Raw genomic sequence first — 23,583 nt, forward strand, 5'->3', positions numbered from 1 at the left:
TGGTGCCAGACCCCTGACCCCGGCTGGTTTTCCCAGGGGAGCAAATAGCCCAGGCCCGTGGGTGTGGGCCCTCGGCAGGCGTCCAGGCCGGCCGGGAATGTGGACGCGGAAGGCTTTTGTCCTTTGCAACCTGGTTGTCCCGGGACCAGAGGGCCGACCAGGAGTGGGGGGCACTTAAGCGGCCCTCCCGAAGTGACCCCCAGGGCCAGTTGTGCTGGGGCAGCGGGGGTCTAGCTCGTGGGGGGCAGTCACTTTCAGGCAGCACCTGGACTCCCAGGGGCCCCAGCTCCTCAGTAGGCTCTGCTGCAGAAGCGTGGGTGGGGGGTCTAGAGAGGGTCCGTGGGAGGCCGGGAGCCACGGAGGCGGTGTGCAAAGTGGCTGCACATGCACAGCGTGTGCATTTTTGCTTTTTTTTTTTTTTTTTTTTTGTGTCCATATCGGCACTGGATTCCCAAAGGGCATGGACTACAGAAGCCAAAGAGGCTGTCAGAGCAACGTCAGGGCGCCTGGCCTGGGACGGGCGAGCGAGCCGCAGGACGAGGAACGGCACTACGGTCCTTCCCCCGAACACGTCGGATCCCAGAACAGCGCGTCCTGGGCCAGCGGCCATCTGCCCGCGGGGTGCCTACCAGGAGGGGCCTAGCCGAGCTGAAGACGCTGCACGCCTCTGTCCAGGAAGGAAGACACCGGGCACCGCGGACCTCGCGGCGGTGAGGGGGCCGCCGGGGAACGCTCGCGTCTCACTGAAGGCCGCGGGGGAGCCGGCTTGAGCCCCTGGTTGTGGGGAGGCAGGGATGCGGGCGGGGAGCCCCACACGCTTGGCCCGGGGGCAGATCCCAGCTCGGCACGGCTTTGCTCCCTAGGATCCGGGTGCTCTCAGCGGGGTCCTCGCCGCGGCCGCCCCCCCACCCCGGGAGCCTGTTAACAACGCAGACTCGACCCAATCGGAATCTGCGTGGTAGTCAGACCCCGGGGGCCCTTACAGGGTGAGGTGTGAGGAGCATCGATCTGGGACCCTGGACAAGTCCCAGCAGGCTCTGCCTCGGTTTCCCCGCCTGGAAGACGGCGGTCATGCCTCCTCTGGACGGTCGTTGTGGGAGCTCAGTGGGGAGACGATGCAGGGCCATGCTGGGCCCCGGCTGTGGCTTCCGCGTGTCTCGGGCAGTTCCTCCCGTCGAGGGAAGCCTCTCCGTGGACTCGAGGCCGCTGCAGTGCCGAGGCCGGGCCGCGGGGGGTGCTCCCCACACCGCCGTGGCGGGAACTGGGTCGGGCGGGGCACGGGAGTGGGGGGCGGCTGGCGCGGGGCTCCCCTCCGGGCCGAGGGTCCCGGACTCCAGCCCGTAGCCCCGGTCTCTGGGCCCCATCGGGTCGCCCACTAGCTGTCAACAAAACGTCCGGCTTCTCCAAACCTGCGGGGTCCCCAGGCCGGTGGGGGGCGCCCCCCGCGGGGCCACTACACGTTGATGAAGGACCCCTGGTCGCCGTCGGCCGTCTCGGGCTCCACGCAGCGGCCCTTCCTCCGGGTGACCCTGCGGTTCCGGTGGAACCTGGCGTAGCAGCGCAGCCCTGAGCGAGGGAGGCAGGGGTCAGGGGCGCCCCACGCCTGGGCGCCCCCAGCCCACACCCTCTCACCGCCGCCCTCCTCTTCTGCCGCACAACCCGCCCGCCCCGTCCCCACTGGCAGCCCAGCCCAGCCCGCTTAAAAAAGGCTTAAAAAAGGCGAAAGGAAGGAGAGACAGATGGAGCTCGAGGCTATTTAGAGCCCGACGCTGTTCCGGCGGCGATGCCTCGAGGATGCAGGGTCTATTAAAAAAAGTGACAAAGGAAGGCAGACTCCGACCTCCCCTATAAACCCCCCCACGACCCCCGCCCCCGTACTCAAAAGGAAGTCCAAACTTCCCTCTCTGGCTTGCAAGACCCCCTGGGACCTGGACCTGCCTCCTGTCTGCCCCTTCCCGTCCGTTCTCCTCTTCACGAGCTCCAGCCACACAATCTTCTTGCTTTTCCTCAACACCCAGCCATGTGCTGCCTCAGGCCCTTTGCACTTGCTGTTCTCGCAGCCAAACTCCCTGGCCCAAGCTTTGCATCACTGGCCTCTTTGGGGCCTTGAGGTCTCGGAGACCCTCCCCGACCACTCAAGCTGGCGTGGGAGTGGCCCTCCTGGCCACTGCGGGGAGGGGTCGTAGCCGAAGCTCCGTCTGTCGTGGCCACAGGCGTCCCCTGGGAGACACGGCTAAGCATATTTTTCATTCGAGGCTTCAGAAGGCCACTCCTTCTGGGTGGTGTGAGTGGGGCCCGAGCAATCCCTGCACTTCAGGTCAGGCCTGGCCCCGGGGGGAGAGGACGTGGCTACTCTAGGATCCACTCGTGTCGCTCCCGAGAGGATAAAGGAACCGCTGTGAAGCTCGTGCTTTCAGGGGCCTGGAGTTTACACCTGGGTCATGGGGCCACACGAGTGACACACGGGAAGCAGCCGGGGATTCACGAGCAGGAGTGCTTGGCTCCCACGGAAGTCCTTCCAGAACCGTCCACGACCCAGGCTGGCCGAGGACCCTGGGCTGAGGAGGCAGGGAGTCCCTCCCGCGTGGCACCTTGGTGACAGCCTCCTCCTGGACCGGCTCTCATGAGCCGTCTGGGCGGTCACTTCCAGCCTTCTTTTTTCTTTTCCGGAACCTAAGTCTCCAGGGAGGAAGCAAGAGCTTCCTTTCTGATCCAGAGGGATCAGAGGAAATGAGCCGCAGGGGCTTCGGGGGTGGCCTGGAGAGGGTCCAGGGCAGGAAAGAAGGAAGGAAGGCTCCCTGGCCAGAGGGGCCGCCCAGCCCGGACCAACCTGGCACGTGCAGCTCAGTAGGGCCGCATCCCCTCACCCGGCGCCGGGGTGGACCTAGGGGCCCAGGAGCTGTGAGGGGACCTCAGCGCTGTCGGGACTCCCCGGGCTGCACTGCCCTCTTGCCCCCTGCACCCCTCAGTCTCCTGCTCTGTGAAATGGGGCCTCAGCCCTGCACACAGGTAACAGGAGGTCGTTTCCGCATCTCCCGCCCCGCGCCACCCCTGCCTGCCTCCATCCCCTCATCTCCATGGGCCCTCCCGGCCTCCACTCCTGCCCCCAGAGGCCCGCAGGCAGGCCGGGTCACTGCCCAGCGTACAGCCGGCCGACGCCCACCATCCTGCGTGATGGTCTCCGTCAGCGTCCCCCGCGCCCTGCCCCTCCAGCCTCCTTCTCTGTGGGCCACCGTGGGCCGGGGCGCTCCAACACGCCAGCCTCACTCTGGTCTTTGCCCTGCTTCTTGCGTGGGTGGGGCCCTCCCTCGCTCCCCGCACCCTCCATCCTCAGGCGGCCGGGTCCACACCCCCCTCCTGCCCGCTGTCCTCTCTAAAACAACTCTGACTCCTCATCGGACCACCCTGATTTTCTTTGGAGTCTTTATTTCTTTCTAAAGACATCTTGTCGCCTTATTTGCTTAATATCTGCGCATCTCGCTAGAATGGAATCCGTGGGAGCGGCTTGCCAGTTCTCTCTGCCCCGGCATCTCAAAGGTCCAGGACCTTCGAGAGCACTCGGTAGATATCTCTTCACTGACTAGACCCAAGTAGCTTTATTGCTGTCACAGCAGATAATTTTTGAGGCTGATCTGAGCAAAAACGGGGCTTGTGTCTCAGGATGGTTAATAGAAGGGCCGAGACCAATTTTCCCACTCAGGGCATGTGAGCAACCATTTAGCTACTGAACAATATTGAGTAATTATTGTTCACTTTTTTTTTTTAAGAGAGAGAGAGAAAGCACGTGTGCCTGGGAGAGTGAGGGGGGGCAGAGAGGCGGGGAGAGAGAGGATCCTAAGCAGGCTACACTCGGCGCGGAGCCCGCCTCAGGGCTCGGTCCCACGACCCCGAGATCGTGACCTGAGCCAAGAGCAACAGTCGGACACTCAACCGGCTGAGCCGCTCAGGCGCCCCGGTATTTTATTTTTAAATGAATCCTTATCTTTTTAGAGATATATCCTGAAATATTCGCAGGTGGAAGATGCGCTCCCCAGAGTCGCTTTGAAATCAGACTGGAATCGGGGAGCTGAGTGGGGGGAAGACGGCCGGGACTGGTGGGAGCTGGTAAGTACTGAAGCCGCGGGACGGCAAGCGGGGGCTCCTTATTTCAAACACATATACTGGAAATGCTTCGGAGGACAAAATTAGAAGTGTTCCCCGACTTTTCCAGCTGTGTGAATTGGGCAGGTGGCTTAGCCTCTCCGTGCCTCAGTTGGCTCAGGCGTGAAATGGGCCAGTAACAGGTCCTAACTTGGGACGGTTGCGAGGGTGATGAGAGATAACTGGAGTGACGTGCTGGGCACAGAGCCGGGCACACCTTGGGCAGGGGCTCGGGAGCGTGAAGGACGCCGCCGGGCTGGTGGAAGGCCACTGCCACCGCCCAGCCCTCGTTCTCACCCAGGAATGCCGGCCCCGGGGTAGAATTCGGGGGTAAAGCGCCAGGCTTCTCAGATTCCGTCTTATTTGGAGACACGCGCTCCTTTCCTCCCTCTCCCACCTCCGATCTCGCCGGCGATCACGCCAGCTTGTGTTTCAAGAGGCGAGGAAAGCAAATCTGAGAAACGATGCCAGGAGTCGAGACTCCATGAGTTCACAGACTGGGGAGGCACGGAGCGGCGCTGCTCCCAAGGGATCCCGCCACCCTCTCCTTCCCCACGGCCCCGGCCCGCCCTCTGCCAGGACGTCTCCGCCCCTATTCCGTGCAGAACCGGGGGACCCCCCGCCCCACAGAGCGCAGGCTCACCTTCCACACACATGCAGTCATCAAAGCATTTGTTGTTGAGGCCTCGGTTGTGCGGCGTGCAGAAGTGCTCCCGCAGGTCACAGCAGGTCCCTGCCCACACAGCAAGCGCGTCGGCCCAGCCGCCCGGACCCTCCCCCGACGTGCACGCAGTCCCGCCGGACAGGAGATCCGTCATCTCCGAGGCAGGGCCACCTGCTGCACAAGGCCCCCTACCAGGACCACCGAGGACGTTCAGGGCCAGGGCCCCGCGGGGCCGGCGGCAGGGACCCCAGCTGCCCCACACGGGCGGGGCGGGAGGGGCCAGAGCAGCTGGGGGGCCCTGGGGACGCCTGCTGCAACACCTTCTTCGACAATGGGGACACCGAGGCCCCCGGGGAGCCGCTGGACGGCCCAGAAGGAGGCCCCGGGGAGGCCCGATGGCCTCTAGAGACGCAGCCTGCACTTCGGCCGCCTGCCCGGTTGGCCCCAGCTCAAGCCCTTTCCCCTGGGGTGGGAACAATGGTTTGGAGCGGAGACAGCGGGTCCGAGAGCTGGTGGCCTGCCCTAAACAGCCACACTGCCGCTGTGATCGCTACTTTGTGCAATGTTCTGGCCGCTGAGGTCACCAGCGGGGCACCGCAGAAGAGGCCTTGGTCTCCCTTCTTGCTGTCGGGAGGTGGGGGGCGGTCAGCCGGCGGCCTGCAGCACCTTCAGGCACCCCCCGGGCCGACGTCACCTGGGTTCCCCGGCAGCCCAGCCAGGGCGGGGCCCAGCAGGGCGACCAGGCCTAGCCACTCCGGCCCACGTGGGCTCCGTGGGCCGCAGCCCTGCCCCGGCGCTCCCCGAGGGCTGGCGGAGACCACCTCCCCGGTTTCTGGGTCCGGTCCTGCTCCCCAACCCGCCGTAGGCCATTCACAGGCCTGCCCTCTTCCCCCAGAGTAAACCTGCTGCACTTGGAACCCCCCCACCTCAGTGTCCACTTCCCGGGGGGTCCCCACAGACCCAACAAGGGCCAGCAGTTGAGGACGCCAGCCAAAACGGGATGATGGGCGCAGCTGCTGCACAGGTGCACCCGCCCCCCGGGCCCGGCAGCGTCCTAAGGGGACGAGGGCAGATAAGCCCGAGCAGGTGTTAGGAGGAGGAAGTCGAGGGACAGCGTGGGGCGGTGGTTAAGGACCAGACAGGCCCCGGCCGGAGCCACCTCCTGGCTGTGTGACCTCAGCAGAGACACTCAGCCTCTCCAGGGTCCCACTTCTGGGCTGGGAAGGTGGCCATGGGAGGGGCCCTCTCCGCGGGTTGCTATGGGGATTTCCCACATGGCTGTTAGCGTCCGTCATCTCGGGCCCGGGGACGTCCACTGCCCCATCCCCCCCCTCCCCGGCTCCCAGCCTCCTGCCCTGCGTGTGGACGCTGCTCGGGTACCTGGCAGGCAGTCCTGGTGGTGGTTGCACGGCGCCCCTGCAGCCGCGGATGTTTCGTTACCGTCGCTGGAGAGTCTCCCCCGGTGTTTCTCTGGGGACAAGAAGATGCGCCGTCAGAAGCGGACGCCCGAAGGCCAGAGCGACCGAGCGCCGGCCCGTGCTGCCCCCCGCGCTGGGCCGCGTGGACAGGACTGTCCACCTCTCTGGCTCAGTCGTCTCCTTTCTAAAATGGGATCGATGGTAGGATAGACCCAGCAGGTTGTGGGTTTTTTGCAGGTAAAAGGAGTTGCCGGAGGAAAGCACGAGCACGCCATCGGCCCGATAGCAACATCTGCACCCCGTTGTCAGCTCCCGTTTCCGCTCCACGCCCCCCCCGGGACACCTGTAGGTCAGGCTGGGCTCCCCGGGGCCCCCACCCCGAAAGGGGGGTGGCAGGGTCGGCGGACATACCTTTCTTCTTCGCAGAGGGCCAGACTTCGGGTCTTAAGTCTTCGTAGTCGGTCCAGTCGAACAAGGCCATGTCCAGCGTGGGCATTACCTCCCCGTCAGGCCTGGGCGGAGCCTGCAGACAGCGCACGAGGGGGGGCCTGCAGCTCCCACAGCGGGAGCAGAAATGGGGGCCCCCAGAGCCCGAGGGCAAAGGAGGGATCCTCAGAGGCCAGCCTGGAAGCCCAGCCCGGGGTGGGGGGACACGGGGACAGCTGCCCAGGCCCCGCTCCAGCCGCACTCAGGCAGCTCCCAGGCTGCGCAGCCACCACCCTGCGGGAGGCCCCGGATGGTGCAGGGGTGGTGGAGCCGGTGATATCCCTCCGGGCCTGTGGGGGAGCGGCTGGGGCAGCAGGTGCACCTGCTGGCGGGTCTCTACACCTGTGCTGCGGGGGGCGGGGCTTGGATGAGGCCGTTGCTCACCCACTCGCTTCCCCGCCCCTTCTCTCCCCCAAAAAAGCTCTCGGCTCTTCTGTGGCGCTGTGAGGCCACAGCTCCTTTGGGCTCACAGCCCTGGCCGGCGGTCCTGGGGGTCGGACATGGGCCCTGATGGCATCTTCGAGGCCTGGGCTCTCAACCGGCGGGCCTCAGGGGGCCTTGGACAGCGGAGATCGCCGCCAGCTGGTCCTTGGAGAGGGTCCCTAGCTTTTGTCAGAATCTCAAGGGGGGGCGGTGCGCCTACGGGCTCAGTCGGTGCAGAGTGCGACTGTGACCTCGGGGCTGTGAGCTGGAGCCCCGTGGTGCGCGTGGAGATGAGTTAAAAAATAAATTTTCAAAAAAGATCCTATTTATCTATTTGGGAGAGAGAGTGAGCGTGAGACGGGGAAAGGAGCAGAGGGAGGAGAAGCAGAGTCCCCCCCCCACAGCAGCAGGACCCCAGGGTCGTGACCTGGGCCCAAGGCAGACGATTCACCGACAGAGCCACCCAGGCGCCCCTTAAAAATGAAATTTAAAAAAAAATCTCAAGGAGTGGGGGACAAGACCCAAAAGGGAGTAAGAATAACCTACTGCTTAAAAAGTTTTATTTCTTCTATGCATATACTTTATTGATCACCTTCAATAATCATATTTGGGAAAAAATTCAAAGCCACGGAAGGGGTCCAAGAAGGGTGCGCCTCTTGCTAGTTCCGAGAATGATGCTAGTAGCTCCTCCGTGCCCGTCCGTCTACAATCACCGACGGCGCGCCCATCTGCCACCTGGGCTTGCGTGCGCCATGTGGATTTTTGGAAGGTCTGAAGCAGATAGCTCAAAGTGCTGACTTACGTTTATTAATTCTGTGTCATGGGGACATGGTTATTTTTTTTTAAGATTTTTTATGTATTCCATTGAGAGAGAGAGAGAGTGTATGTGTGGGTGTGAGCAGGAACGGGGGGGGGGGGTCAGAGGGAGAGAGAGAAGCAGACCCCCCCCCCTGCCCAGCAGGGCACCAGATGCAGGACTTAACCCCAGGGTCCTGGGATCATGACCTGAGCTGAAGGCAGATGCTTGACCGACTGAGCCACCCAGGCGCCCTGGGGACATGGCTTTTTAAATTATTACTATTATTATTCTCTGGACTTTTGGGCAAACGTACGATTGCTCCTCCCCGAGGCCCCTGCTCTTTCCCACGCAGAGCCAGCGTGCTGAGCTGGCACCTGCTTCCTTGCCTGTCCCTGGACTGAGCCCCTGGGACCCCTTCCTCCCAGACGGTAGCAGCCCTCCCAGGACAGAGCGTGCACTGGGGTGCAGCTGGGCTGCACAGGTGCCCGCCCCCCTGGCTCGGAGGCCTCGGCCAGCTGCCTCCCACCCCCGGGCCTCCGTGTCCAGCTGGTCTGGGGCCCCTTACCTGGGGCCACAGGGACGTGACAGGCAGGATCAGGGACTCCTCCGTGGCAGGTGCCGCCTCAAAGGTGGTTAGGTAGAGAATGGTGGGGGCCAGGCTGGTGGAGGAGTCCTCCATGGTGGCCTCCAGGGCCTGGTCCTCGGAGGGCTCTGCTTTCTTCATCAGGGAGCTAGGGCCTCGGAGCACGGCGCGGCCTGAGACACGGGGCGGGCAACAGGGCCTTTATCCGCGTCAGCCCACGGCAAGGCCCGTCTTCAGCCCCAAGCAGGGCGGCGGCTGGGCCGGGGGACAGGCGTGGGCTCAGCCAGCGCTCCTGCTGCCCACCTTCCTGGAGGTGATGAGGGGCCGGCGGGGTGGGGAGAGAGGAGGGAGGGGACGTCGCGAATGAACTTGTGGTGTTGCTGGGGAGACGGTCGGCCCAAGGATGCTCTCTCTGAAGGAACATTCCAGCATGTTCAAGGCCGGGTTGGGTGCAAGTGCGACAAATGGAAACTAAGTGGGATTGACCACGGGAGGCTTCCTGGAAGAGGTGCGGTTTGAGTGGGGGGATAACGTGATGAGAGGCATCGCGGGGGAGAGGACCTGGACAAGTAGGAGCCGCAGCTTATCCTCTATGAACAGGTGCTTCCTACTCGGTGACGATCGTCACCCTGCTGTGTGCCGGGCCCCATCGTGGGCCGGATCCTTCCTTAGGGGCATTACTCTATCTAACCCCTCTCCTGTGGTTCGCCTAGGACCTGGGTGCTCCTTCAGGTTCACGTATGGGGGGACTGATGCGCAGAGAGGTCAGCCGGCAGCCAGCAGCAGCAGAGCCTGGATTCAAACCCAGGTCCCTCTGAGCACGAAGCCAATGCCTTTTAACCACTGATGCCACCTCCCAAGACTCAGGGCCATTGCGGGAGGTTGAGTGCGGAGGGGACAGCGTGCAGGGTGCGGCAGGGTGGGGGGTCAAGAACAAAGGGACTTTGAGAGAAGCCAGGGTGCCTGGGCTCATCCTCGCCTCCTTCTCAGGCAAGCTCCGAGTGTACGTTTGGTTGGGCCAGTTGAGGCCACCCCAAGCCCCAAAAACAAGTCCCAAAGAGTCAAAAGGGGACTCGGGGACCAGTAAATCCACCCCATTCATTTTATAGATGGGGCAACGGGGACCCAGTCACCGGAGCTGTACGGCACGTGAGCAGGACTGGACCTGGCCTGGAGACCTCCACGGCCTCCTCCCCCCCTTAGGGGTCCCCTTGGCCCCATGCAGCTGGGGCCCGGCGCTGAGCCGGGACGAGCTCACGGCCCCGGCGTCCTCGAGGATGCCGGCGTCCCCTCCGCTGCCTGACCCGCGGCTCCGGTGGTGGGGGCCGAGTCAGCTGGGCCCTCCTGAGTGTGCCGCCCACGGGGTGGGCAGGCCTGGCGGGGAAGCAAGCCCGGCTGTTGCAGGCCGGGGGGGGGGGCGAGCCTCTGTCTCTCCTCCTGCACAACAACACCCATCTCACATCTGTGGGACCTGGTCCGCCAAGGGACTCGGGAGCCCAGGTTGCCAGGTTGCCAGGTGGCCTTGGGGCCAGCTGCCCCCGGAGCAGCCGCCCGGGGCAGGGCGTGGCGGGGGCACCTGCCAGGACGTGTTTGTTCGGGAGCCGAGTGGGCACAGGGTGGGGGCGGCCGGCCAGGGGGCAGCTAGGCCCTCACGGGCATTCAGGGATGTGGGGGAGAGTCGGAGGCCAGGGAGCACCCCAGGGGCAGAGGCGGGGGGACGACAGCACGTCTCTCCCCGGCTCATCTGGGTCCGGCCTCGAGGACGGGGATCCCAGCCTGAGAACAAGCCCAGGGTTGGCCTGTGACGCCCGCTGCTCATCGCACCCGACCCGCCGGCTGCCCTCCCAGCGTCTGAGTCGTCTAGGACTTCACACTAGGGTCCGCGGGGCCATCGTCCTCATGCAGATGGGGAAACCGAGGCACGGGAGGCTGACCTGCCCTGGGGCACAGCTGGTAAGGGGCAGGGCCACAACCCTGGCCTGGGCACACCTGGCTTCAGCGTCTGGGCGCCTGCTCCGAGCCCTGGACGCAGGTCAGTGATGCGTGCGGGGGCCCCCGAGCTAGTGCATCTCTTGCATCTCTGTCCGGGGCTCACAGTGCGGTGGATTTAGGTCAGACACAAGGGGGAACTTCCTGACTGAGGAGGATCATTCACTGTTCGGGCTGAGCTTCGACAGCTATGCCGCCCTCCCCCCCCCAAGCTCCACCACCCGGCCTCGCCCGGCGCCCCCATCGCATCACTCTGACCTCAGAGAGACCCCCCCCGGGGGCTCAGTGCCTGCCCTCTCCGGGGCTCCCGAGGTCCTCCCAGGGTCCTCACTTCCCTCATGGCCCCCTCCCCCTGCCGACCCCCTCCCCCGTGCCCCCCCTTTCAGGGCAGACCTCCGGCTACCTCTGTGCAGTTTCAACCTCTCCCTGCGCCTCTTGTGCTCCCTGCCGCGTTTCTTGACCCTCTCTGACCCACGAGGCCGGTTGTCCTTCTCAGGGTAGGGCAGCGCCAGCCCCAGGAGCGGGTCCTCGTCCTGCAGCAGGCCCGCAGGCCTCTGCCCGGGCAGCCTGGAGGCCTGCCTGGGGGTGGAGGCCACAGTCCCGTCCTGGGCCCGCTCCTTCTTGGCCGGGCCCCGGCGGCGGTGGTGGCTGGCCTGCGGCACCCACAGCGCCGGGCTCTGGAGGTCGATGTGGTTCTCGGGGAGGTTCCGCGCGGGGGCGCCGGGGCCCAGGGAGCCTGCCGGGCGCAGCTCCAGGAGCAGCAGGAGGGCGGCGAACAGCACGGGGACGGCGTGGGTGCCGGGCCCGGCCATGGGCTCTGGTCTGGAAGAGGAGCAGCCCGTGAGGCTCGGTTCAGCCAGCCCCCCCCACCGTCTCCTGCGTCCCACCTCCGCGCCCCGTTGTGGCCCGGGCTCAGCAGGGGCGGAGCAGGCTCTGTCCGGGGGACATCCGGCAGCTTGTGGAGACGCCCCCGGGGCCGCAGGGCTGCAGAATCCGGCGGCCGGGCTGGGGGCGCCGCCGGGAGCCCCGCGTGCACGGCCCAGCCCCTGGAGGCCGGCGGGGAGACCAGGGTGCCCCGGCTGGAAGCCCTGGTTTAGAGTCCAAGCTCCAGGCAGGTTCCAGATTAGTCTAGAACGTTCCCTTCTCCGCGCATACCTGGACCCTTCGCCAAGCCCCCGGAACGGGCCGAGTCCTTCCGAGCTCAGAAGCGGGCCTGGCCCCCGGGGCTGGACTCAGCGTCAGGCTCAGTGCTCACGGGAGTTTCTATCACTCGCTCCTTCCCCGCGGCTCTCGAGTGGCTCCCAGCGTTTTCCGGAGCCGAGACTAAGCGCCGCACGCGTCGTTGCCGTGTCTGGGCTCGGGCGCTCGCCCGTGGCTGCCCCGACACAGCCCAGTCCTGACTTTCCCCTTCGCTTTCCTCCCAGGGCCGGCGGCTGCGACCCCCACTGACCCTGCTGGGGCCGAGCACCTTGGACGCTGGGCTCCGACGGCGGCCATGGGGGGTGAGCCCACCCCGACCACCACCCCACCACCGTCGGGGTAAGCCTCCGTTCTCCGCCACGCAAGGGGCCCCGGGGGGGAGCACCCCTGACGTCCCCGTCGCTGGGGGAGGGTAGGGTGTCTGCCGAAGCCCGGGGCCCACCCCCCGTGGCCCTGGCCGCAGCCCCCACCCCCGTACCAGGCTCTCGCGCCCCGACAGGTCCGGCACCAGGCTGGCCGAGCTGATTGAAGTTCCACGGCCTCCCGGGGCCTCCCACGTACCCCATTAGGCCGGCAAAGGCGCTTACACGACTGTTCCCTTGGATTTGTGGCCATGTGATGGCCCAGGGCCGAGGAGAGGCTGGTGGGGCTGTGGTCACTCCCAGGTCTCTCCCCGGCCTCCTCGGTTCTGGAGCTGCCCCGTGGCCACCTCCCCCGCGCCCCCTGCTCCCCCACTGGCCTCATGGTCAGCCAACTCCCAGTGAGGCCCTTGGAGCGGGCGGGGAGGCTGGAGCCCTCCGGCCAGGCCGACCAGGCTGGTTGGGGGGGGCAGGGGCAGCAGGTCCTCGCACCTTGCCTGGCCCCTGCCGTCCTTTATCCTGCTCTCCCTTCGTCCCCCTGGGGTGGCCTGGTCCCCCGCGAGGCCGGGTCCCCAGCATTGCCCTCCGCTCTGCTCCCCTGGGACCACGGACACGGAGACAGAGGCCATCCGGTCACCTCCCAGCTCCGAGCTGCCTGCACAGCCTCGGGAACCGTGTGGGACCCTGGGGTGCCCTGGTGTGACCCCTCCGCCACGGAGAAAGTAAAGCACGAAGCCCCGCCGGCTGTCCCGGGCGCCCCCGCCTCACCCCCAGGAGGGTGCCCCCGCCAGCCTCCCCTGCAGCCCTTCCGGAAGGGGCTGTGGAGGCCCAGGCGGGCAGTGGGGCGGCTCCAGAGCTCCCGAGGCGGCTGGGCGGGAGGAAGGCCCTCCCACGGCCTGCCAGTGCAGGGCTGCTCTGCGCGGGGACCCCTGGAGCCCCTTTCCGGGTGAAGCAGGTGCAGGCTGCTCTCCAGGGGGGCCTGGCCAGCCTCTGCGCTCCCCCGATGAGAAAGGCTCTGGGGCCGAGTGGGATGCTGTCCCCGCCAGGCCCGGCCTGTGTCTCGGAGGACAATGGCCTGGGAGAAGGCCGGGGGCGCCCCCGTGACGTCACGGGAGAGGGAGAGCCACTTGGGAACCCCCCTCCCGTGGAGGTAGAGGGCGGGAGGCAGGTCACGGCAGAAGGGCCGGAGCAGAGAGGCTTGGAGGAGGAGGGGTGGGCAGAGCCAGGCCTGCACCCCGAGGGGCCTCTGGGAGACAGGGCCGGGCAGCCCGGGGGGCGGGGGGCAGGCGGAGTCCCGGAGGTGGCGCCAGGAAGGAGGCCCCCAACACCCCGGGGCATCACGTCCGCGGCCGTCAGTCTGGCCCCCTGAAGTCTTCCTGCCACGACTCTTCCAACGGCTGCAGATCTCAACGCACCCCAGCTGACTCCAGGGCCACCTGTCCCCTCCCGCCCCCCACAAATCAGGCACACGCCAGCCTGGGGCAAGCCCGGGGGTTTCAGCGTGCGGGAGCCATGCCTCTGCCCAGACCCTATCAGCCCCGTCCTGCCCCAGCCCGGCCCCACTGCTGACCGTTCCTCTGACCGGGACCCTCACGCGCTTAAAACGGTCCTTGGCTCCCTAAGGCCTTCCCCTTTACCCATGGACTCCTTACCTTGGCGCTCAAGACCTTGGAGGATGTGATCCCGACCTGGCTTTGCGGCCTTGACTTCTACTGTCCCCCCAACCTCACAGCCAACAGGGGCTCTTCCCTGGGCCCAAACACACCCCACCTTCCCTGTGTCTTTCCCGCTTGGGCTGTTCCCTCTGCCTGAAACCACCTCTTCCCTCCACCCCCATCTCTGTCCAAATCCTGCCCGTCCTCTGCGGTCCGTCCCAAATGTCCTCTCCTCCAGGAAGGAAGCTTGTCTGTGTCCCAGCGACAAGGGCTCCCCGTCGCGCTCCCACACGGCTCTGTCCAGCTCTTGAAGGACCCCGTGTGCCGTCTTGTGCTGCAGCAACCTGCCTTTTCACAGGACTCTGATCCTAGGGGGCTCCATCCCAGTCTTCCCTCTGTTCCTATCACATCTATAAAACCCTGCAAATAGGGACGCCCGGGTGGCTCAGTGGGTGAGCACCTGCCTCTGGCTCAGGGCGTGACCCCGGGGTCCTGGGATCGAGTCCCACGTCGGGCCCCCCGCATGGAGCCTGCTTCTCCCTCTGCCTGTGTCTCTGCCCCCCCCCCCTGTGTCTCTCATGAATAAATAAAATATTTTTTAAAAAATCTTTAAAAAAAAAAAGACCCTGCAAATAATGGGCACTAATAGATCAGAATAGAAGTGGACTGAGAACAAACTGACCACCGAGCAGAGGATCATAAATACATTCTCAGGGTGTGGTCGTGTGCGTGTGCTTGCGAGCGAGGGCTGGAGTGAGGGCGGGGGATCCTGGCAGCGCTTTGCCCGCGGGGCTGATGGGGCCCTCTCCCCCAGCCCACAGGATTTGTACGCAGATCTTGGCACAGCCCCGCAGCCACGATGCCAGCCTGGCAAAGCGCCGCCCAGGACACGTGGGATGTGCTACAGAAGTGGTGCCAGGGATCCGCGGCGACGAGGGGCGCCAACGGTTTCTGCCACTCTGAGCCAGTTGGAGGCCGCATCACGAGGCGCCGAGCATCCAGGCAGAAAGGGGCGGCAGGTGCTCGGCAGGTGCTCGGCTCACCAAGTCTGCTCTCCCGGGCCTGGTCTGAGCCCCTCCCCAGCAGCCTGGATGAGGGCCGTCCAGGGACCCCGGGGCCACCCACAGCCCAGGGACAGCCCCCCCGTTACTGAGATCTCAGTGACTCATGAAAAGCAAAACAGAACAAAAGCAAACGCGATCATAGGAGCTGCGGCTCCCGGGGCCTGCGGGGCCCGGGCCCTTAGATTTCGCCCACTTCTCCCCGCGTCCTCCCAACTGCCCTGTGCAGCGGGTCATTTTCCACGTTTATACAACGAGGAAGCTGAGAGCCTGCGGGGGGTGGGGGGGGGTAAGCCCATACACGACGCTCGCCCAGCGCACACGGAACAGTCCTTCACAACACTGTCGGTGCACTGAGCTTCACCGGGGTCCCCCCCTGCGTCCCCCACATGGTCTGTGATTGCTGTGAGTGCAGTCAGGGCCCATGAGGGGGACTGGGCACCGGCAGCTGGGGACGGAGGGGAAAGATCGTCGTGTCCTTCTGCTGTCCCTACTCGGTGGGGACAGTTGGCCTGTGACCTGTCTCCATCCAGAGGCTGCATGTGCAAACTTGAGCCTGGAGCCTGCTTCGGTTCCGGAGCCCCTCCCGCACCGACAGCCTGGCATTTGGGGCCCGGGAGACTAGGGGGGCTCGTGGCCCACCCGCCCGATGGACATCTGTGGAGCTGGGCTGCCCCTGGGCATCCCGGGGCCGCTGCAGGGCTCGCATTCCTGCCTGGCGAGTGGCTCGCCCGCTGCGTGCTGCGCCGGGGGCCCGGGGCCGGGGAGCGGGTGGCGGTGGGAGCAGAGCCGGCTGAGGGGCGTCCGGCGGGGCTCGGGGCCCCGAATACGAGCGGCGCTCCGGAGCCGAGGATCCTGGAGCTCGGTCCCGCAGCCGGCCGCCGGGAGACCCTGGCCGCGCAGCCCCCCAGCCCCCGCCGGGCCCTGGCTCTCCTCCTCCCGTGGAAAAGCGGATTTGGTAGAGACGGGCCAGGGGTGCTTGGATCACCTGGTTCTGACGTCACTTCTTAAAAATATATTTTAAGTGACCCTAAAAGCTGTAGCGGGAACGGCAGATGCTCTCAGATGCGTCCTCTGCCCCACTCCCGACGCGAGCACAGCTCGGGCTTCCCCGGGGCCCTGCAGGGCACCCAGGGACACAAGGTGAGCCGTTTCGAAGAACGACTGTGCCCATTTGCGGCTACTTGTGTGCCCACTCCAGGGTCTCCCGGGTGTGACCGCCGCCGCCGGGTGGACGCCCCGCCTCCCTGGGACAGGTGCCACCCACGGCCACGGGTGCCTTCGCACCACTGGGGACCAGCTCTCTTTCCACGCGGACCTGCTTCAAGGCCGCACCGTAGACCGGGCGCCTAGCGGTGGTCACCTGCATGTCCGCGCACCAGGCTGACGCCGGCCTGGACGCCGGCCTGGCCGCCGGGGGCCCTGACGCTGTGTCCGTATAAGACGGGGCGCACGGGGCTTCCGGGGAGAGGCTGCAGGTGGGGGCCGTGGGGTGCTCCAGTCGCACATCACGGCCTGTCGGCTTCCCGTGCTCGGGTTATGAAGACTCGACGGGGAGGATTTGCTGTGCTCAAAACGTCGGGGTGAGGGGACTCGGGGAGGAAGAGCCCGGGTCAGCAGGTTGGGAGGCCTCGGGGCCTGGTCTGCCCAGGAGCCTGGGGATTCCCCACCCGGGGCGACAAGCCTCCATGTCTGTCTAAGCGACAGGTCCCCATGGGGAGGGGCGACAGGTACCAGCCTCCAGGATCCAGAGTTAGGTGGCAGGGGTGAGGGGCCCGTTGTGAGGCGGCGAGGGCTCAGAGGACATACTGTCCCCAGAGGGGCTGGGCCGTGCGCCCCGACGCCAGCACGGGCCTCTCTGGGACACTGGCGCATTTCCATCTCTCAAGACCTCTTTGGGAAGGCGGCGCGGGGCTGGCCGCGGAGGGCTCCCAATTCCTGCCTCTCCGTGGGCCACACCCCACGCCTCGAAATGGCCCTCTCCATGGGTCACCCAAAACGCCTCCCTTGGAATACCTCCCAGCTCGTGAGGAACTGGACGGCACTACCCAGCCCTAAACCTGCGCAGGGAGGGCCTTCTGACCCCTGAGAGGCCACGAAACATCCCCGGGATCTTGCTCCCTTGAGAGCCCAGCTGGGAAGGCCACGCTGACCCACCCCAAGCAGGCTGCCCGGCCCCCGCGTGGCTCCCTCGGCCGGGATGAGCCCGTGGGCTCAGGGGTGGACGGCCCCCCCCCCCCGTGCAGCCAGGCAGCACAGCCCACAGCTCCCACCCGGGATCTTGAGCACCAAGGGCCCAATTCTGTTCTTGTTTGTTTTTTTCTTTTTTAAGACTTTGTTTATCCATGAGAGACAGAGAGAGACGGAGGCAGAGGGAGAGGCTCCCCAAAGCAGGGAGCCCGATGCGGGACTCGATCCCAGGACCCCGGCATCGCAATCAGGGCCAAAGGCAGACGCTCACCCCCCGAGCCCCCCCAGGCGCCCCTGAATTGTTTTTCAGAGCAGCAGCCGCAGGCGGCCCGGCCTCCGTGCAGGTGCCCCCTCACCATAAAACCCTGGCCTCCTTCCCTGCCGTGTTTCCCGTGTGACCAGAACAGCCCCCTCACTCCCCGCCGCTCTCCCGCCTCTGCTCCCGCTTTTCACCAAAACGTTCCTCCCACATCGCTGCCACCGGCTCCGCAGACAAGAGATAATTCCTGAACATATAAAGAGCTCTGGCCCCCCAGCCCCGACCCCCAGCCTGGGAGCCCGGGAGCAGGAGCGCTTGGGATGGACTCTGCTGCAGGGATCGTGTGGGTTTTACGTTCCCATACGTCCATGAAGACTAGGAACGTCCCAGCTTGGAAGCCATCTGCCGGACCCCTCCCTCGGGCGCCCCCTTCTCAGCAGGTTGGCCGCCTCCTAGAAGGGCTAGTGGAGAATGGGGGTGGCCATCCCAGGCCCTCCTGCTCTGAGAACAGTGGGGCTGCCCTGGCCGCAGCTCAGGTTGGGGCGCGTGGGTGCCACAGAGCGGGGGCTCCTGGGAGCAGATCCCGGACTCCTCTGGAGGGAGGGAAAATGGGTAATTTTGCTTGTTCGATCAAAACTGTTATATCCGAGGAGCCCCTGGGTGGTTCAGGCATTGAGCGTCCACCTTCAGCCCAGGGCGTGACCCCGGGGTCCTGGGATCGAGTCCCGCATCGAGCTCCCTGCAGAGAGCCTGCTTCTCCCTCTGCCTGTGTCTCTGCCTCTTTCTCTGTGTCTCTCGTGAATAAGGAAAAAGAAAACTAAGCCTCCCCCCTACCGCAAAAAAACCCTGTCATATCCTAGATGAGGGTGGAGGAGGGGCAGGTGGCTCCTAAATTCATGGGCTGGGCTCTTTCCAAGGCATTTTGGGACTAGACTTTGTCCCTCTAGCTCCTCCCACCATGAGACCTCCTCATGAGTCATAGCATCCCTGTCTGTGAAATGGGATCAGCCGACTGCCAGGAGGTGGGATTATTTGGGAGATCAGTACCCCTGCCTGTGTGTATGGGGGCGGGGGGAGTGGGTATGCATGGGGCCAGGTAGGTCTATGAGGTGCTCCAGCAAGGAGATGAGTGGCGGGGCGCTGCCCCGGGGGCTGGCAGTCCCGACTAGTCCCTACCGCTCTCCCTCCCTGGCCAGTAGGAAGGGGCCTCAGAGCAGCCGGAGCTCGGAGCTCGGCCTACCCTCCCCTAGGCCTTGAGCCAACCTGGCCTCAGGCAGAGGCCTGTGCATCTTGACCCCTGGAGAATGGGGGTGGCCATCCCAGGGGTCAACGGGAGGGGAGAGTGACCGCAGACTGCAGGGGAGAGTGACACCAGGCGGTCACCCCTTGTGAGCCCCTCCGGGGGCAGGACCTGGAGGTCATGTAAAGAGCCTGCTCCAGTCTAAGGTGGAGACCTGGTCTCTGCTCTGGAAATTGCCAGTCGGAGCGGGGACACTAGCCCTGGCCCGAGGGAGCCCCGAGGGCGGTAGGGGAGGTGCAGGTCTTGCCTTGGCCTGGGATCTGGGGAGGACTCCCCGAGGCCAAGAGAGACACGGCTCCTGCCCACGGAGCTCTGGCCCGTCCCCCAAGGAGGCCTGCGGCCCACAGCCGTCCATCCAGTTGCTGCCCCCCGCCTGCTAGAACAGACGCAGGCCTGGCCTTGGAAGTTCCCAGAACATGGAGAAACACATCCTTTACTGGAGAGGTTCTAATCTGTGGGCAAAGACGCAGTCCCCTGCCCTCCAGATTCAAATGCAGATGTCGGGGGCACCTGCGGCTCAGGCTCCACGCATCTGTGTTATTGGGTCAAGACCTCAGGGTCCTGGGACCACGCCCCCATTCCGGCTCCCTGCTCAGACGTGGCCCCAAATCCATTAAGCTGAGCCCCACGGAGTGGAGCGCGAAGGGCTGTGTGACCCGGGGCGAGTCACTGAACCTGTCTGAGCCTCAGTTTCTGCTCCTGTAAAATGCCAGGAGGAGAGGCAACGGCATAAGAAGTGAGCGGTCCCCAGAAGGGGCCAATAAGCAGTAGCCCCAGTTATGGGGAAGAGAGGGAGAGCGCGCGGGCTGCGAGTGGGGGGCCGGGGGGGCCTGGAAGCGTGTGTGCATCTGTGCCTGGGGGGGCAAGCGCAGGTGGCCCTGTCCTCGGCCCTCGTGGGGTGATGGATGGCTTCCGAGGGGGTGGGGCCCCACAGGCCCAGGCCTGCCTGGAGAGGACCATTGTCTCCATAAATGAGGTTTGGCTTCCCCACCGGGGCGGCCCCATCTGCTTACATTGTTTCCAACAGTAGCTTTGGGAATTTGCAACCCCCCAAGGCCTCACACCTCAAAAAACCTACACAGCACTGCGGAGTTGGGGGGCGGCCAGAGCCCTGCCGCCCACCCAGGGGTCCCACCAGGTCCCGCCAGAGTCCTGCCTCCTGCCACCCCTCCTCCCCGCCAACCAATCCTCCGGCTCCCTCTTCCCCAAACTTCATTATCTTGGTATCCAGACAATGAAACACCACTTGCTGTTTGGTGGGACCCGTCCCTTAATCACCAAGTGACAAAATGCTTGCTGCTGGCTCGGGGCAGAGGCCAGCGTGGAGCGGAGACACCTGGTGCCGGGCAAGCCTGGGGAGGAATCCCGGCTCCAGCAGCTAACAGCCGCGCGACCCTGGGCAAGTCGATTAACCTCCCTGGGCTCCAGGCCCACGTCTGCAAGATGAATGTGGTGACAGTATCGCTTATCGGCCATTTCGCAAGCTGGGCCCAGAGCTCCACGTTGCATCCTCTGATCCAGCCCTTTGAAGTGGACAAAAGTGACTCAACCGTGGGACAAAGCTTTGAGGGACTTGCCCAGGGTTCCACGGTAGAGGACGTGGCGAGCTGGGACTTGAACTCATGGTTTTCTGACTCCAAAGGCAGCGTCTTGACCACGCTTCATGCTACACGTGGTGACCCACACCAGGGCGCGTGCTGTGACTCGAGGATGGCACACACTGGGCGCTTTAACTGGGGCCCGGCGCAGAGAGCGTCAACTCGTAGTCTCGAGAGGTGAGACTTCATCTCACTCGCTCTGGATTCTAGCAGGGGCCTCAGGCCTTGCGCCCCCACGCCCAGCCACTGCCGGGTACCAGATGGCCAATGCCACTCCCTGGTGCTACGGACAGCTGCCCACGCTGGGACCCGGTGGTGGCGAGGGGCGGGCCCTCTAGCCCCAAGGGTTCAGCCGCCCTCCCACAGCCTTCCTGGGGGGGCCTATGTCCTTCCTGGGGGGCCAGTGTCCTTCCTGGGGGGCCGGTGTCCTTCCTGGGGGGGCCTGTGCCCTTCTTGGGGGGTCCTGTGTCCTTCCTGGGGGGGCCTGTGCCCTTCCTCGGGGGGCCTGTGTCCTTCCTGGGGGGCTGTGCCCTTCCTGGGAGGGCGTGTGTCCTTCCTGGGGGAGGGGGCTGTGCCCTTCCTGGGGGGGAGCCTGTCCCTTCCTGGGGGGGGCTGTGTCCTTCCTGGGGGGGGCTGTGTCCTTCCTGGGGGGGGCCTGTGTCCTTCCTGGGGGGCTGTGCCCTTCCTGGGAGGGCTTGTGTCCTTCCTGGGGGAGGGGGCTGTGTCCTTCCTGGGGGAGGGGGCTATGCCCTTCCTGGGGGGGAACCTGTCCCTTCCTGGGGGGAGGGCCTGTGCCCTTCCTGGGGGAGGGCCTGTGCTCTGTCGGCCAAACAGCCCCCCAAGAGGAGGGGCTGGTGGGAGACAGGTAGAGGGGCTGGGGCAGCAAGAGAGGCAGGTGTCACCTGAAAGGGCCAGAACAGGGCTGCTCGTATGACACCTCCCCTAGGGAACACCTCCCGCAGGACCCTTCTCTGGAGGGAGCACCTGCTCTCCCCAGGTTGCAGAATCAGGGAGGCCCGGGTGCAAGTCCCCACTCCACCACACTCCTGGCTGAGACCAGTGAGTCACAGAGCCAGTAAACCATCAGTGGGATTTGCTCACGCCCACCCTGCAGGACTTGGGCAGCGGCTTCCCCGGCTCTAATCAGGCACAGAAATCATCCTCATCCTCCAGAAGGATGAAGAGCCCCGAGGACCTCGGCGACTTTCCAGGTGCCTTGCTCCTGCTTCAACCTTCCCAGCCACGGCCCTCTGCTCCAAGGCCACCCCTGCCCCTGCCCGGCCAGCAGGGCCCAGCGAGGATCCAGGGACAACCCGAGGCTTGCAATTTTCAGGTCACACCTAACCTGTGACCAAGGGTTCCGTTCCTTAGACCACGTGTGCACGGAGCACCCCCTGTGCGTACTGGGACCACAAGGGGAACGAGGCTCAGCCCCGCCCAGCGAAGCACAGACCGCGAGGAGGAAGGGGGCTCCGGGGGCTCCCCGCAAGAAGGGACAGCTGGCCTTGGGCTGCCGGGGGCGGCTCTGCCGGGCGCAGGGCAGGGCAACGTGTGAGGTGGAGGGAAGAGCCCCAGCAAAAGCTCAGAGCCCGCCGTGGAGGCTCGGCCCCCCTCCCGCTGACAGCGGAGATGCAGAGCAGAGTATTGTGGGAGGCAAGTAGAGTTGTTAACTGAGCGGCAACAGGGAGCCGTTTGAAGGATTTAGGGCTGGGGGAGGGGGTGGACTGAATGGTGAGGAGGAAGGAGGCTCTGAGCACATTTGTGAGGGGCTGCAGGGCTGCAGGGCTGCTGGGTTCTGGGCGCTCCGGAGGAAGTTTGTGGCCGGAGGGGCAGAGACGGCAGGAGGGCTCTGGCTGCCAGGGTGGCGAGCAGGAGGCTGGATGGGTGCGCCTGTGCCCCTAGTCCTGTTCTTGCCCCTCTAAGAGAAAGGCTCGGGTGGCCAGCCCTGGCTGGGGCTGAAAACAAGAACTTAGCCAGGGGAGCCTAGAACTTGCCGCTGGGAGAAGGCTTCCCTCTGGGGAAGTGGCCCTCATTGAGCCACTTGGCCCCTATCCCTGCTGGCTCCAGGGGTGGCGTGTCACCTGTCATGAGGACAGAGGCAACATGATGGTCGGCGGCTCTGGGCCATCACACAGCGGGTCCGGGATCCAGCAAGACGAGGCCCCCGAGGAAAGGGAACAGCTTGTGAGCCGGCGGCATTAAAAAAGGAATCAGGGCGCGACAGAGGTTCGGAATCGGGAACGAGCCACATGGATGCCTCATGACGAACAGCCAGCGGCTGGCAACGTTGACATAGTGACACTCATCCCATTTTGGAAGCGGAGACCCCTTTTCGCCCTGATTTTTAAGCTGCTCTTAGGACAGGCGGAGAGGAGAGCGAGAAGAGAGGCCAGCGCCTGCTGTGGGCGGGGGCTGTGGCGGAGGGAGGGGGCATCGGCCTGTTCCTCTGTAGCGGCTCTAAGCCTTGGACTGGTGATGCGACCCCCCAGGCTGGGGCGCCCCCATCCCACCGCCGCCGGGGCCTGGAGCCCCCCAAGGCCAGCAGGTGTGCACTGTGCTGGCATCCACCGCGCTCCTGGCACCGTCGGGACACACATCCCCGTAGGCAGCTGCTGCCATCCCGCCTTATGAAGGGGACACTGAGGCTCAGCGAGATGCGTCCCTTTGTCCAAGGCGGCTCCCGGGGCCCCTGTCCGCCTGCGCCCGGGGCAGGTGCGGAACCCGCGGGGCCCCCGGGAGCCCGGGCTGGGGGGGCCGCGGCGGGCGGGCCCGGAGGGAGGCGCAGGCCGGGCCGGGCGCAGGGGGCAGGGGGACTTGGCGGGAAGCCCGCGGCAGCCTCCGGCCCGCAGCAGAGGCCCGGGCGCGGGTGGGGGGAAGCGGGCGGAGGGGCCTGCGCGGCCGTCGGGGCGCCCCCGGCCTCCTCCCCGACGCGCGGCAGCCCCGGGAGCAGGGAGGGGCGGGGGCCCGGGGCTCGGGGTCTCCCGAGCGTCTCGGAGCGGCGCCCCCCCCCCCGGGGCGACAGAGACTCAGAGACAGAGAGACAAAGAGAGACGCGGTCCGGGGGCGCGGGGAGCGGCAGGTGCGCGGGCGGGACACGCGGGCCCCCCCCCCCAGCGCCTTGAGCCCACCTTTGTCCGGGCCCGCGGCCAGGTGAGGCGGGGGGCGGGGCCGGGGGCGGGCCGGGGCCGGGGCTTACCTGCGGGCCGGGGCCGAGCGCCTGCGGGAGCCGAGCGCCGCGGGACGGCGTGGAGAGGTGCGCGGGCGGCGGGAGGATGCGCCCGAGCGCGCGGGGCCGGAGCGCGGGGCGGGGCGGGGCGGGGCGGGGCGGCGGGGAGGGGCGGGGCGGGGCGGGCGCGGCGGGCGCGGCGGACCCCGGCGAGGGGCAGCCCCGGGCCAGGCGGGGCCCCGCGCGCTCCCGGCCCGCGCGCCCCCGCAGCTGCGCCCCGCGGTGGGGGCCGC

At 65.9% G+C, this 23,583-nt stretch overlaps 1 protein-coding gene across 2 annotated transcripts; it reads right to left on the reverse strand.

Annotated features, from left to right (window-relative positions):
- Positions 1-400: 400 nt before the first annotated feature.
- Positions 401-23,438, reverse strand: DRAXIN (dorsal inhibitory axon guidance protein). Of its 2 annotated transcripts, XM_072751190.1 has the most exons (7): positions 23,321-23,426; positions 10,906-11,324; positions 8,496-8,686; positions 6,634-6,745; positions 6,185-6,274; positions 4,784-4,873; positions 401-1,566 (listed from the first exon to the last, which is right to left on the reverse strand). In XM_072751190.1, exons 2-7 carry the CDS (start codon positions 11,312-11,314, stop codon positions 1,454-1,456), a joined length of 1,005 nt encoding a protein of 334 aa, XP_072607291.1. In that variant the 5' UTR covers positions 11,315-11,324; positions 23,321-23,426; the 3' UTR covers positions 401-1,453. The 2 variants fall into 2 exon arrangements, with proteins under 2 accessions (XP_072607291.1, XP_072607290.1); XM_072751189.1 differs by lacking the exon at positions 4,784-4,873 and having other exon boundaries at positions 1,315-1,566; positions 23,321-23,438.
- Positions 23,439-23,583: the final 145 nt, after the last annotated feature.

This window comes from Vulpes vulpes, chromosome 2 (genome assembly GCF_048418805.1).
Source record: "Vulpes vulpes isolate BD-2025 chromosome 2, VulVul3, whole genome shotgun sequence".
NCBI classification, from domain to species: Eukaryota; Metazoa; Chordata; class Mammalia; order Carnivora; family Canidae; genus Vulpes; species Vulpes vulpes.